This window comes from Pseudophryne corroboree, chromosome 9 (genome assembly GCF_028390025.1).
Source record: "Pseudophryne corroboree isolate aPseCor3 chromosome 9, aPseCor3.hap2, whole genome shotgun sequence".
In the NCBI taxonomy this organism is placed as follows: domain Eukaryota; kingdom Metazoa; phylum Chordata; class Amphibia; order Anura; family Myobatrachidae; genus Pseudophryne; species Pseudophryne corroboree.
In genome coordinates, this window is record NC_086452.1 from 480,020,948 (window position 1) to 480,034,974 (window position 14,027).

The window sequence follows — 14,027 nt, forward strand, 5'->3', positions numbered from 1 at the left end:
TTTCACAAACGTGGCTGGCCTGCTCACAAGCAGACCCTGGCCAGGTGGATCAGAATGGTGATTGCGCATGCTTATGTGAAGGCTGGTCTCTCTGCTCCTGTTCACATTACGGCCCATTCTACTCGGTCTGTTGGACCTTTTTGGGCGGCCCAACGTGGTGCGACCCTTGACCAATTGTGCAAGGCGGCTACGTGTTCCTCCGGGAACACGTTCATAAGGTTCTATGCCTTCGATACTGCCGCTTCCCAGGATGCTTCCTTTGGACGCCGGGTTCTTGTGCCCGCTACAGTGCGTCTCCTCCAATATGGAACTGCTTTAGGACATCCCCATTGTCCAGACTTGTGGAGCCCAGTGTACCCCGCAGCAGAAAACGAGTTTTATGGTAAGAACTTACCTTTGTTAAAACTCTTTCTGCGAGGTACACTGGGCTCCACAAGGCGCCCACCCTGACGCACTTGGCTTCTTTGGGTAGATATGGCATTAGCCGCTGACACTTCTCTTGTCGTGAGAATGTGGTGTATGTGGCTAATAACCGTTGTCATCTCTTTTCCTGCTACTGCATTAGGCTGGTTAATTAAACTGAGCTCCTGTGCTGGGAGGCGGGGTTATATAGGAGGCGGCGCTGTGCATTCTGGGAACAGTCAAAGCTTTGAGCCTGTTGGTGCCTCGGATCAAGATCCTACTCTACACCCCATTGTCCAGACTTGTGGAGCCCAGTGTACCTCGCAGAAAGAGTTTTAACAAGGGTAAGTTCTTACCATAAAACTCGTTATATAGTAATTCACACTCAGATGCATACTCACACTCACCCTCTGCCAGACCTATATAGAGGCACTCACACTCAGATGCATACTCACACATTGCTCAGAAACTCGCCCTCTGGTACATAATGTGATACCCAGCTGCATTGCTGATAATCGCCCGTTATATAGTCAGCCCACCGATGGGAGGTGCCTCCATGTGACACAGTCACCCGTTATACAGTATAATATATGCTGGTCTCTCTCGCAGGCACAGAGCAGGCCTCAGAGGGACGTCTAGGACCTTCCACCGTGGTACTGGATCACACCAGTGGCTTTGAGGGATTGTTACTGGTGGATGATGATCTCCTGGGGGTGAGTGTAGACAGTGATCTATCACCTGTTTCATCCCTCTGATCCCACAGCTGATCCTTCCCTCTGTCTGCAGGTCATCGGGCATAGTAACTTCAGCTCCATCAGAGCAACCACCTGTGTGTACAAAGGTGAGTGACAGGAGCCCGGGGGAGGAGGGGGCTGGCCTCTGTCCTCGGGGGAGGAGGGGGGCTGGCCTCTGTCCTCGGGGGAGGAGGGGGGCTGGTCTCTGTCCTCGGGGTCGGAGGGGGGCTGGTCTCTGTCCGCGGGGAAGGAGGGGGGCTGGCCTCTGTCCTCGGGGGAGGAGGGGGGCTGGTCTCTGTTCTCGGGGGAGGAGGGGGGCTGTCCTCGGAGGAGGTGGAGGGCTGGTCTCTGTCCTTGGAGGAGGAGGGGGGCTGGTCTGTGTGCTCGGGGGAGGAGGGGGGCTGGTCTTTGTCCTCGGGGGAGGAGGGGGGCTGGCCTCTGTCCTCGGAGGAGATGGGGGGCTGGTCTCTGTCCTTGGAGGAGGAGGGGGGCTGATCTGTGTGCTCGGGGGAGGAGGGGGGCTGTCCTCTGTCCTCGGAGGAGGTGGAGATGCTGGTCTCTGTCCTTGGAGGAGGAGGGGGCTGGTCTCTGTGCTCGGGGGAGGAGGGGGGCTGGTCTCTGTCCTCAGGGGAGGAGAGGGGCTGGCCTCTGTCCTTTGAGGAGGAGGGGGGCTAGTCTCTGTCCTTGGAGGAGGAGGAGGAGGGGGGCTGATCTGTGTGCTCGGGGGAGGAGGGGGGCTGGTCTCTGTCCTCGGGGGAGGAGGGGGGCTGGCCTCTGTCCTCGGGGGAGGAGGGGGGCTGGTCTCTGTTCTCGGGGGAGGAGGGGGGCTGTCCTCGGAGGAGGTGGAGGGCTGGTCTCTGTCCTTGGAGGAGGAGGAGGGCTGGTCTGTGTGCTCGGGGGAGGAGGGGGGCTGGTCTTTGTCCTCGGGGGAGGAGGGGGGCTGGCCTCTGTCCTCGGAGGAGATGGGGGGCTGGTCTCTGTCCTTGGAGGAGGAGGGGGGCTGATCTGTGTGCTCGGGGGAGGAGGGGGGCTGTCCTCTGTCCTCGGAGGAGGTGGAGATGCTGGTCTCTGTCCTTGGAGGAGGAGGGGGCTGGTCTCTGTGCTCGGGGGAGGAGGGGGGCTGGTCTCTGTCCTCAGGGGAGGAGAGGGGCTGGCCTCTGTCCTTGGAGGAGGAGGGGGGCTAGTCTCTGTCCTTGGAGGAGGAGGAGGAGGGGGGCTGATCTGTGTGCTCGGGGGAGGAGGGGGGCTGGTCTCTGTCCTCGGGGGAGGAGGGGGGCTGGCCTCTGTCCTCGGGGGAGGAGGGGGGCTGGCCTCTGTCCTCGGGGGAGGAGGGGGGCTGGTCTCTGTCCTCGGGGGAGGAGGGGGGCTGGCCTCTGTCCTCGGGGGAGGAGGGGGGCTGTCCTCGGAGGAGGTGGAGGGCTGGTCTCTGTCCTTGGAGGAGGAGGGGGGCTGGTCTGTGTGCTCGGGGGAGGAGGGGGGCTGGTCTTTGTCCTCGGGGGAGGAGGGGGGCTGGCCTCTGTCCTCGGAGGAGATGGGGGGCTGGTCTCTGTCCTTGGAGGAGGAGGGGGGCTGATCTGTGTGCTCGGGGGAGGAGGGGGGCTGTCCTCGGAGGAGGTGGAGATGCTGGTCTCTGTCCTTGGAGGAGGAGGGGGCTGGTCTCTGTGCTCGGGGGAGGAGGGGGGCTGGTCTCTGTCCTCAGGGGAGGAGAGGGGCTGGCCTCTGTCCTTGGAGGAGGAGGGGGGCTAGTCTCTGTCCTTGGAGGAGGAGGAGGAGGAGGGGGGCTGATCTGTGTGCTCGGGGGAGGAGGGGGGCTGGTCTCTGTCCTCGGGGGAGGAGGGGGGCTGGCCTCTGTCCTCGGGGGAGGAGGGGGGCTGGCCTCTGTCCTCGGGGGAGGAGGGGGGCTGGCCTCTGTCCTCGGAGGAGGAGGAGGGCTGGTCTCTGTCCTTGGAGGAGGAGGGGGGCTGGTCTATGTGCTCGGGGGGAGGAGGGGGGCTGGTCTCTGTCCTCGGGGGGAGAAGGGGGGCTGGTGTCTGTCCTCGGGGCAGGAGGGGGGCTGGTCTCTGTCCTCGAGGCAGGAGGGGGGCTGGTCTCTGTCCTCGGGGGAGGAGGGGGGCTGGTCTCTGTCCTCGGGGGGAGAAGGAGGGCTGGTGTCTGTCCTCGGGGCAGGAGGGGGGCTGGTCTTTGTCCTCGGGGCAGGAGGGGGGCTGGTCTCTGTCCTCGGGGGAGGAGGGTGGCTAGTCTCTGTCCTCAGGGCAGGATGGGGGCTGGTCTCTGTCCTCGGGGTAGGAGGGGGGCTGGTCTCTGTCCTCGGGGGAGGAAGGGGGCTGGTCTGTGTGCTCGGGGGAGGAGGGGGACTGGTCTCTGTGCTGATGGGGCTGGTCTCTGTCCTCGGGGGAGGAGGGGGGCTGGTCTCTGTCCTCGGGGGAGGAGGGGGGCTGGTCTCTGTCCTCGGGGGAGGAGGGGGGCTGGTGTCTGTCCTCGAGGCAGGAGGGGGGCTGGTCTCTGTCCTCGGTGGAGGAGGGGGGCTGGTCTCTGTCCTCGGGGGAGGAGGGGGGCTGGTCTCTGTCCTCGGGGCAGGATGGGGGCTGGTCTCTGTCCTCGGGGTAGGAGGGGGTCTGGTCTCTGTCCTCGGGGGAGGAAGGGGGCTGGTCTGTGTGCTCGGGGGAGGAGGGGGACTGGTCTCTGTGCTGATGGGCTGGTCTCTGTCCTCGGGGGAGGAGGGGGGCTGGTCTGTGTGCTTGTGGGAGGAGGGGGGCTGGTCTGTGTGATCGGGGTAGGTGGGGGGCTGGTCTCTGTCCTCGGGCGAGGAGGGGGGCTGGTCTCTGTCCTCGGGGGAGGAGGGGGGCTGGTCTCCGTCCTCGGGGGAGGAGGGGGGCTGGTTTGTGTGCTCGGAGGAGGAGGGGGGCTGGTCTGTGTGCTGATGGGGCTGGTCTCTGTGCTCGTGGGAGGCGTGGGGCAGGTCTCTGTCCTCGGAGGAGGAGGGGGGCTGGTCTGTGTGCTCGGAGGAGGAGAGGGGCTGGTCTCTATCCTCGGAGGAGGAGGGGGGCTGGTCTGTGTGCTGATGGGGCTGGTCTCTGTGCTCAGGGGAGGAGGGGGGCTGGTCTCTGTCCTCGGAGGAGGAGGGAGGCTAGTCTCTGTCCTCGGAGGAGGAGTGGGGCTGGTCTCTGTCCTCGGAGGAGGAGTGGGGCTGGTCTCTGTGCTGATGGGGCTGGTCTGTGTGCTCGGGGGAGGAGAGGGGCTGGTCTGTGTGCTCGGGGGAGGAGGGGGGCTGGTCTGTGTGCTCGGGGGAGGAGGGGGGCTGGTCTCTGTCCTCGGGGGAGGAGGGGGGCTGGTCTCCGTCCTCGGGGGAGGAGGGGGGCTGGTTTGTGTGCTCGGAGGAGGAGGGGGGCTGGTCTGTGTGCTGATGGGGCTGGTCTCTGTGCTCGTGGGAGGCGTGGGGCAGGTCTCTGTCCTCGGAGGAGGAGGGGGGCTGGTCTGTGTGCTCGGAGGAGGAGAGGGGCTGGTCTCTATCCTCGGAGGAGGAGGGGGGCTGGTCTGTGTGCTGATGGGGCTGGTCTCTGTGCTCAGGGGAGGAGGGGGGCTGGTCTCTGTCCTCGGAGGAGGAGGGAGGCTAGTCTCTGTCCTCGGAGGAGGAGTGGGGCTGGTCTCTGTCCTCGGAGGAGGAGTGGGGCTGGTCTCTGTGCTGATGGGGCTGGTCTGTGTGCTCGGGGGAGGAGAGGGGCTGGTCTGTGTGCTCGGGGGAGGAGGGGGGCTGGTCTGTGTGCTCGGGGGAGGAGGGGGGCTGGTCTCTGTCCTCGGGGCAGGAGGGGGGCTGGTCTCTGTCCTCGGGGGAGGAGGGGGGCTGGTCTCTGTCCTCTGGGCAGGATGGGGACTGGTCTCTGTCCTCGGGGTAGGAGGGGGGCTGGTCTCTGTCCTGGGGGAGGAAGGGGGCTGGTCTGTGTGCTCGGGGGAGGAGGGGGACTGGTCTCTGTGCTGATGGGGCTGGTCTCTGTCCTCAGGGGAGGAGGGGGGCTGGTCTGTGTGCTTGGGGGAGGAGGGGGGCTGGTCTCTGTCCTCGGGGGAGGAGGGGGGCTGGTCTGTGTGCTCGGGGTAGGTGGGGGGCTGGTCTCTGTCCTCTGGGGAGGAGGGGGGCTGGTCTCATTTCTCGGGGGAGGAGGGGGGCTGGTCTCCGTCCTCGGGGGAGGAGGGGGGCTGGTCTGTGTGCTGATGGGGCTGTTCTCTCTGTGCTCGTGGGAGGAGGGGGGCTGGTCTCTGTCCTCGGAGGAGGAGGGGGGCTGGTCTGTGTGCTCGGAGGAGGAGAAGGGCTGGTCTCTATCCTCGGAGGAGGAGGGGGGCTGGTCTGTGTGCTGATGGGGCTGGTCTCTGTGCTTGGGGGAGGAAGGGGGCTGGTCTCTGTCCTCGGAGGAGGAGGAGGGGGTCTGGTCTCTGTCCTCGGAGGAGGAGGGGGGCTGGTCTCTGTACTCGGAGGAGGAGGGGGGTTGGTCTCTGTGCTGATGGGGCTGGTCTGTGTGCTCGGGGGAGGAGGGGGGCTGGTCTGTGTGCTCGGGGGAGGAGGGGTGCTGGTCTCTGTGCTGATGGGGCTGGTCTTTGTGCTCAGGGAGGAGGGGGGCTGGTCTGTGTGCTCGGGGGAGGAGGGGGGCTGGTCTGTGTGCTCGGAGGAGGAGGGGGGCTGGTCTGTGTGCTCGGAGGAGGAGGGGGGCTGGTCTGTGTGCTCGGGGGAGGAGGGGGGCTGGTCTGTGTGCTCGGGGGAGGAGGGGGGCTGGTCTGTGTGCTCGGGGGAGGAGGGGGGCTGGTCTCTGTGCTCGGAGGAGGAGGGGGGCTGGTCTCTGTTTTGATGGGGCTGGTCTGTGTGCTCGGGGGAGGAGGGGGGCTGGTCTCTGTGCTCGGAGGAGGAGGGGGGCTGGTCTGTGTGCTTGGGGGAGGAGGGGGGCTGGTCTCTATCCTCGGGGTCGTAGGTGGGGTGGGGAAGGCCACACTGTGTGCTGGGGAGCTGGTCTCTGGTTGGAGGTGGGGTGGGGAAGGCCGCTCTGTGGGGAGGGGCTGCTCTCTGTGGTTGGAGGTGGGGAAGGCCACTCTCTGTGCTGGGGGGCTGGTCTCTATGGTTGGAGGTGGGGTGGGTAGGGCCGCTCTCTGTGGTGGGGTGGGGGTGGGGGGCAGCTCTCTGCGGTTGGGGGTGGGGTGGGACAGGCCGCTGTCTGTGCTGTGGGGGGGGGGGGGGCTGCTCACTGTGGTTGGAGGTGGGGTGGGGAAGGCCGCGGGGTGGGGAGGGGCTGCTCTCTGTGGTTGGAGGTGGGGTGGGGAGGGCCGCTCTCTGTGGTTGGAGGTGGGGTGGGGAGGGCTGCTCTCTGTGGTTGGAGGTGGGGTGGGGAGGGCCGCTCTCTGGTGGGGTGGGGGGGGCTGCTCTCTGTGGTTGGAGGCGGGGTGGGGAGGGCCGCTATCTGTGGTGGTGGGGGGGAGGGGCTGCTCTTTGTGGTTGGAGGGGGGGGAGGGCCGCTCTCTGGTGGGGGGGGGGGGCTGCTCTCTGTGGTTGGAGGCGGGGTGGGGAGGGACGCTCTCTGTAGTGGTGGGGGGAGGGGGCTGCTCTCTGTGGTTGGAGGTGGGGAGGGAGAGGGCTGCTCTCTGTGGTAGGAGGCGGGGTGGGGAGGGCCGCTCTCGGAGGTGGGGGGGGGGGCTGCTCTCTGTGGTTGGAGGCGGGGTGGGGAGGGCCGCTCTCTCTGGTGGGGTGGGGAGGGGGCTGCTCTCTGTGGTTGGAGGCGGGGTGGGGAGGGCCGCTCTCTGTGATGGTGGGGGGGGGGAGGGGACGGCTCTCTGTGGTTGGAGGTGGGGTGGGGAGGGCCGCTCTCTGTGGTGGTGGGGGGGAGGGGGCTGCTCACTGTGGTTGGAGGCGGGGTGGGGAGGGCCGCTTTCTCTGGTGGGGTGGGGAGGGGGCTGCTCTCTGTGGTTGGAGGCGGGGTGAGGAGGGCCGCTCTCAGTGGTGGTGGTGGTGGGGGGGCTGCTCTCTGTGGTTGGAGGTGGGGAGGGCCGCTCTCTGGTGGGGGGGAGGGGGCTGCTCTCTGTGGTTGGAGGCGGGGTGGGGAGGGCCGCTCTCGGTGGTGGTGGGGGGGCTGCTCTCTGTGGTTGGAGGTGGGGTGGGGAGGGCCGCTCCCTGTGGTGGTGGTTGGGGGCAGGGGGCTGCTCTCTGTGGTTGGAGGCGGGGTGGGGAGGGCCGCTCTCGGTGGTGGTGGGGGGCTGCTCTCTGTGGTTGGAGGTGGGGTGGGGAGGGCCGCTCTCGGTGGTGGTGGGGGGCTGCTCTCTGTGGTTGGAGGTGGGGTGGGGAGGGCCGCTCTCTGTGGTGGTGGTGGGGGGGAGGGGGCTGCTCTCTGTGGTTGGAGGTGGGGTGGGGAAGGGCCGCTCTCTGTGCTTCCTGCCAGAAGTGCCACCGACACCCCTTATTCTTGTATTTCCCCAGGGAAGTGGCTATATGAAGTTCTCATCTCCTCGCAGGGCCTCATGCAGATCGGATGGTGCACCCTCAGTTGTAGGTTTAACCAGGAGGTTAGTACCACTGTGGCCGCTTCTCTCATATTATGTTACTTACACAGCGCACATGTGTATTATTACATAACTCATTGTGTATTACGCAGTGTTAAGGAGATAATGCGGAGTAGAGCGTATGCCGGTTTGCAGTGTGCATGCAGTTCTGTGCGATGCCGGGTCGTCTCCTGTATGGGGCGCCCTCGTGTAGGTAGAGACAATGATTGGATGTGAGCCGGGGGCTCGTACAGAGGTGCAGTCACCAGATGCGCTGCATGCAGCTATATCTCAGCATTTGTTCCAGGAGTTCTTCTGCAGCATACACCCTGCACTACGCCCTGTATACATGTCCTACAGGAAAATACAGAGGTAGCGAAATCAGGGAATGGCGTCCTCCCACTGCTGGTATACAGCGGCTGAAGCATCGCCCTTGCTTTGTATGGGGGAATGTAGCTGTGTAGGATAAAGGTGTAGGGCAGAAAGAGTGAACTCTGGGGATGGGAGCCGAGATGGAGAGTGGTGTATTCTGGGATGGAGAGCTCTGGGAATGGGAGCCATGTAGGATAACCCTGTAAGGCAGAAAGAAAGCGTTCCGGGGGAGGTCACAGTGTTGGAGAATGATGTCCTCTGGGATGGAGAGTTCTGAGGGAAGGAACCATGTGGGAGTAAGGTGGAAAGGGGAAGTTCCGGGGTTGGGAGCCAAAGTGGAGAAAGAAGATTTATGCTGGGATGGAACGTTCCGGGAAGGAAGATGTGTGAGAGAAAGATATTCTCTGGGTTAGAGAGTTCTGGGGGAAGGGGACCGTGTAGGAGAAAGATGTCCTCTGGGTGGAGAGTGTCGGGGAAGAGAGCCTTGTAGGATATAGGTGTAAGGCAGAAAGGGAGATTTTCGAGGGTGGAGAAAAATGTACTGTGGGATGGAGAGTTCCAGGGGAGGGAGGTGGGTTAGAGAAAGATGTCCTCTGGGTTAGAGAGTTCTGGGGGAAGGGAACTGTGTAGGAGAAAGATGTCCTCTGGGTGGCGAGTGTCGGGGAAGAGAGCCTTGTAGGATATTAGGTGTAAGGCAGAAAGGGAAAGTTTCGAGGGTGGAGAAAAATGTACTGTGGGATGGAGAGTTCCGGGGAAGGGAGCAGTGTGGGAGAAAGGTGTGAGGCAGAAAAGCAGAGGTCCAGGGAAGAGAGCCATATAAGAGAAATGTGTAAAGCTGGTGAACACGCTTATTCTCTGCTGATGTAGGAGGGCGTCGGAGATACACCAGACTCATATGCGTATGATGGGAACAGGGTCCGGAAATGGAACGTAACCACCACGAACTACGGCAAGGTGAGAGTCCACCATCTGTAGAGGAGATGTCACACTGTGCGTCTATATTACTGATGATGTCTCTTTCTGATCAGTCCTGGGCTGCTGGGGACATCGTCAGCTGTCTCATCGACCTGGATGAAGGCTCCATCTCATTTTGCCTGTAAGGACACACTCCAGCCAGTGAGCGCTACGTAGACACGTCTCCCATCCTGACTACTGTCTCTTTTCTATGCAGAAATGGGGTGAGCCTGGGCACAGCCTTCAGCGACATCTCACGAGGGTCTGGGATGGCATACTTCCCTGCTATCAGCCTCTCCTTCAAGGAGTCTGTGGCCTTTAATTTTGGCTCCCGTCCTCTGCGATATCCTTTCTGATACCACCACATAGAGTAATAAGTAACTTAGCACTCTCTATAGGGATTCTGTTTCCCAACCAGCACAGCATGAGAGAGGACTGGCAGTGTGGCTGGAGATATAGGGAGGGGAGCAGTGGCCTTAGGGTGAGGAGGCTGAGCCGCAGAGCAATGAGGGCAGGGAGTGTGGCTGGAAATGTAGGGAGGAGAGCGGTGGCCTTAGGGTGAGGAGACTGAGCCGCAGAGCAATGAGGGCAGGAAGTGTGGCTGGAAATATAGGGAGGGGAGCAGTGGCCTTAGGGTGAGGAGGCTGAGCCGCAGAGCAATGAGGGCAGGGAGTGTGGCTGGAAATGTAGGGAGGAGAGCGGTGGCCTTAGGGTGAGGAGGCTGAGCCGCAGAGCAATGAGGGCAGGAAGTGTGGCTGGAAATATAGGGAGGGGAGCAGTGGCCTTAGGGTGAAGGAGGCTGAGCCGCAGAGCAATGAGGGCAGAGAGTGTGGCTGGAAATGTAGGGAGGAGAGCGGTGGCCTTAGGGTGAGGAGACTGAGCCGCAGAGCAATGAGGGCAGGGAGTGTGGCTGGAAATATAGGGAGGGGAGCAGTGGCCTTCGGGTGAGGAGGCTGAGCCGCAGAGCAATGAGGGCAGGGAGTGTGGCTGGAAATATAGGGAGGGGAGCAGTGGCCTTCGGGTGAGGAGGCTGAGCCGCAGAGCAATGAGGGCAGGGAGTGTGGCTGGAGATATAGGGAGGGGAGCAGTGGCCTTCGGGTGAGGAGGCTGAGCCGCAGAGCAATGAGGGCAGGGAGTGTGGCTGGAGATATAGGGAGGGGAGCAGTGGCCTTCAGGTGAGGAGGCTGAGCCGCAGAGCAATGAGGGCAGGGAGTGTGGCTGGAAATGTAGGGAGGAGAGCGGTGGCCTTAGGGTGAGGAGGCTGAGCCGCAGCGCAATGAGGGCAGGGAGTGTGGCTGGAAATGTAGGGAGGAGAGCGGTGGCCTTAGGGTGAGGAGGTTGAGCCGCAGTGTAGGGACTGGCAGAGCAGGGAGTGCAGGAATGTGGCTGGAGACATAGGGAAGGGAGTGGTGACCTATAGCTGAGGGTGAGGAAGCTGAGCCACAACAGTGTAGGGACTGGCAGAGCAGGGTGGGAGGAAGTGTGTCTGGAGATGTAGGTAGGTAGGTGACCTATAGCTGAGGCTGAAGAGTCTGAGCCGCAGTCTAGACTGGCAGAGCAGGGTGGGAGGAAGTGTGACAGGAGATGTAGGTGGGAGGGAGGTGACCTATAGCTGAGGGTGAGGAGTCTGAGCTGCACTGCAGAGATGAACAGGGTGGGAGGAAGTGTGGATGGTGATGAAGGAAAGTAGCGGTGGCCTATAGCTGAGGGTGAGGAGTCTGAGCTGCAGTGTAGGGACTGGAAGAGCAGGGAGTGTGGATGGTGATGAAGGAAAGGAGCGGTGGCTTATAGCTGAGGGTGAGGAGGCTGAGCTGCAGTGTAGGGACTGGAAGAGCAGGGAGTGTGGATGGTGATGAAGGAAAGGAGCGGTGGCCTATAGCTGAGGGTGAGGAGGCTGAGCTGCAGTGTAGGGACTGGCAGAGCAGGGAGTGTGGATGGTGATGAAGGAAAGGAGCGGTGGCTTATAGCTGAGGGTGAGGAGGCTGAGCTGCAGTGTAGGGACTGGCAGAGCAGGGAGTGTGGATGGTGATGAAGGAAAGGAGCGGTGGCTTATAGCTGAGGGTGAGGAGGCTGAGCTGCAGTGTAGGGACTGGCAGAGCAGGGAGTGTGGATGGTGATGAAGGAAAGGAGCGGTGGCCTATAGCTGAGGGTGAGGTGGCTGAGCTGCAGTATAGGGACTGGCAGAGCAGGGAGTGTGGATGGTGATGAAGGAAAGGAGCGGTGGCCTATAGCTGAGGGTGAGGTGGCTGAGCTGCAGTGTAGGGACTGGCAGAGCAGGGAGTGTGGATGGTGATGAAGGAAAGGAGCGGTGGCCTATAGCTGAGGGTGAGGAAGCTGAGCTGCAGTGTAGGGACTGGCAGAGCAGGGTGGGAGGAAGTGTGGCTGGAGATGTAGGTGGGAGGGAGGTGACCTATAGCTGAGGGTGAGGAGTCTGAGCTGCACTGCAGAGATGAACAGGGTGGGAGGAAGTGTGGATGGTGATGAAGGAAAGTAGCGGTGGCCTATAGCTGAGGGTGAGGAGGCTGAGCTGCAGTGTAGGGACTGGAAGAGCAGGGAGTGTGGATGGTGATGAAGGAAAGGAGCGGTGGCCTATAGCTGAGGGTGAGGAGGCTGAGCTGCAGTGTAGGGACTGGCAGAGCAGGGTGGGAGGAAGTGTGGCTGGAGATGTAGGTAGGTGGCCTATAGCTGAGGGTGAGGAGTATGAGCCGCAGTCTAGAGACTGGCAGAGCAGGGTGTGAGGAAGTGTGGCTGGAGATGTAGGTAGGTGACCTATAGCTGAGGGTGAGGAGTCTGAGCCGCAGTCTAGACTGGCAGAGCAGGGTGGGAGGAAGTGTGGCTGGGGATGTAGGTAGGAGGGAGGTGACCTATAGCTGAGGGTGAGGAAGCTGAGCCACAGTGTAGGGAATGGCAGAGCATGGTGGGAGGAAGTGTGGCTGGAGATGTAGGTAGGAGGGAGGTGACCTATAGCTGAGGGTGAGGAAGCTAAGCCACAGTGTAGGGAATGGCAGAGCAGGGTGGGAGGAAGTGTGGTTGGAGATGTAGGTAGGAGGGAGGTGACCTATAGGTGAGGGTGAGGAGTCTGAGCCGCAGTCTAGAGACTGGCAGAGCAGGGTGTGAGGAAGTGTGGCTGGAGATGTAGGTAGGTGGCCTATAGCTGAGGGTGAGGAGTCTGAGCCGCAGTCTAGAGACTGGCAGAGCAGGGTGGGAGGAAGTGTGGCTGGAGATGTAGGTAGGTGGCCTATAGCTGAGGGTGAGGTGTCTGAGCCGCAGTCTAGAGACTGGCAGAGCAGGGTGGGAGGAAGTGTGGCTGGAGATGTAGGTAGGAGGGAGGTGACCTATAGCTGAGGGTGAGGAAGCTGAGCCACAGTGTAGGGAATGGCAGAGCAGGGGGGGAGGAAGTGTGGCTGGAGATGTAGGTAGGAAGGAGGTGACCTATAGCTGAGGGTGAGGAAGCTAAGCCACAGTGTAGGGAATGGCAGAGCAGGGTGGGAGGAAGTGTGGCTGGAGATGTAGGTAGGAAGGAGGTGACCTATAGCTGAGGGTGAGGAAGCTAAGCCACAGTGTAGGGAATGGCAGAGCAGGGTGGGAGGAAGTGTGGTTGGAGATGTAGGTAGGAGGGAGGTGACCTATAGGTGAGGGTGAGGAGTCTGAGCCGCAGAGCAGGTAATGTAGATGTAAATGGAGGGCTCCAGTTTCTCAAGTGAGTTGCAAAGAAAAGAACTAAACTAAAAATGAAAGTAATGGGAAACAGACCTTGCGGTTGTGTTGTCCTTGACTTGCTGATAACCTATCCGGTTGAAGGATTTCGCCCCTTCCAGGACCCTCCGACAATGGATCTGCTGAAATCCCAGCGTCTGCTGGGTTACCTGAAGAACGTCCTGAGTACTAGCATAGATGCACAGGTATTGCTTGGCCTTCTACCACCTCCCCTTGATAAAGACCTCAGAGCATGTCTATGGTGGACAGGCAGGCCCCTGGCTCCTGTCCATCCTGCTGGACATTGTGCACATCTGGCTGTAGTGGGCAAGCATTTCGGTGCCCACCAGTAACATAGTATAATGAGATATAGATGTTTATCTGTGTTACAGGAGGGGAAGCTGGTGGACAGGGAACCGTCCGCGTGGCAGCTGCAGGGAGAACCTACCGTCTTCATTACATTGGCACACATATTCAACCACTTTGCCCCTCTCATGGTAAGTATGGCCGTTGCCTGTTCTCAGGTCTCCTATGACATGGGCATTGATAAGCAGTCACCGTGGGATTGTGCGCACGTGCGGATGAATGACTGTTACATATTGCGTAGCTGTTGCGCAGAGTATTAGTTCTGCGTTCGGTAAAATGTTGCTCTGATTGATGGCGTTTTTGTATTGATTCTGGTTATACTTCTGAGCACATAAGCCGGTTACCCCATTTATCTCTACAGTGTAAGGTCTACCTGGTGGAGGATGTCCTGATGAACTATCTCCTGGGAATTTTGGAAGGAGGGGGTTCGGTGGAGGAGCACCCACTAATCCAGCACCTCTTGGACCTGATGTGGCTTCTGATGGAGGTTAGTGCACCCCTGAAGTAGTGTGGAAGGGGCCTTGATCGCCCCACTCATTAATCCAGCCTGTCTCTGCAGGACTATGAGATCCACGAGTGTCTGAAGCAGCTGATGATGTCTCTGCTCCGAGCTTATCGCTTCTCTCCCATAGTCCCTGACTTGGGGCTACAGGTAAGTGGCTTCTCTGTGCTGCTATATGTCCGTGTTTGATGACAGGAATGATCAATGGGTGCAACCTTCTGTCTATGCAGATTCACTACCTGCGTCTGACCATCGCCATTCTGCGGCATGAGAAGTCCCGCAAGTATCTCCTCAGCAACGTGTTGTATCCTTGTGCCAGTGTCCCGGTCTTCTGTCCGCGTCACTCAGCGTATTGCCTTTCACTCAGCGTATTGCCTTTCACTCAGCGTATTGCGCGTCACTCAGCGTATTGCGCGTCACTCAGCGTATTGCCTGTCACTCAGCGTATTGCGCGTCACTCAGCGTATTGCGCGTCACTCAGCGTATTGCGC

At 61.2% G+C, this 14,027-nt stretch overlaps 1 protein-coding gene across 2 annotated transcripts in view; it reads left to right on the forward strand.

The window, feature by feature from the left end:
* The window catches only part of RNF123 (ring finger protein 123), a 265,837-nt gene that overhangs the window by 46,829 nt on the left and 204,981 nt on the right, over positions 1–14,027 (forward strand). For both annotated transcript variants that reach the window (XM_063941450.1, XM_063941449.1), the window contains exons 5-15: positions 1,012–1,115; positions 1,189–1,243; positions 7,585–7,670; positions 8,886–8,972; positions 9,047–9,114; positions 9,190–9,315; positions 12,760–12,874; positions 13,061–13,165; positions 13,396–13,521; positions 13,594–13,686; positions 13,767–13,840. In XM_063941450.1, coding sequence (XP_063797520.1) covers positions 1,012–1,115; positions 1,189–1,243; positions 7,585–7,670; positions 8,886–8,972; positions 9,047–9,114; positions 9,190–9,315; positions 12,760–12,874; positions 13,061–13,165; positions 13,396–13,521; positions 13,594–13,686; positions 13,767–13,840 — 1,039 coding nt within the window. The remainder of the gene's footprint in view (positions 1–1,011; positions 1,116–1,188; positions 1,244–7,584; positions 7,671–8,885; positions 8,973–9,046; positions 9,115–9,189; positions 9,316–12,759; positions 12,875–13,060; positions 13,166–13,395; positions 13,522–13,593; positions 13,687–13,766; positions 13,841–14,027) is intronic.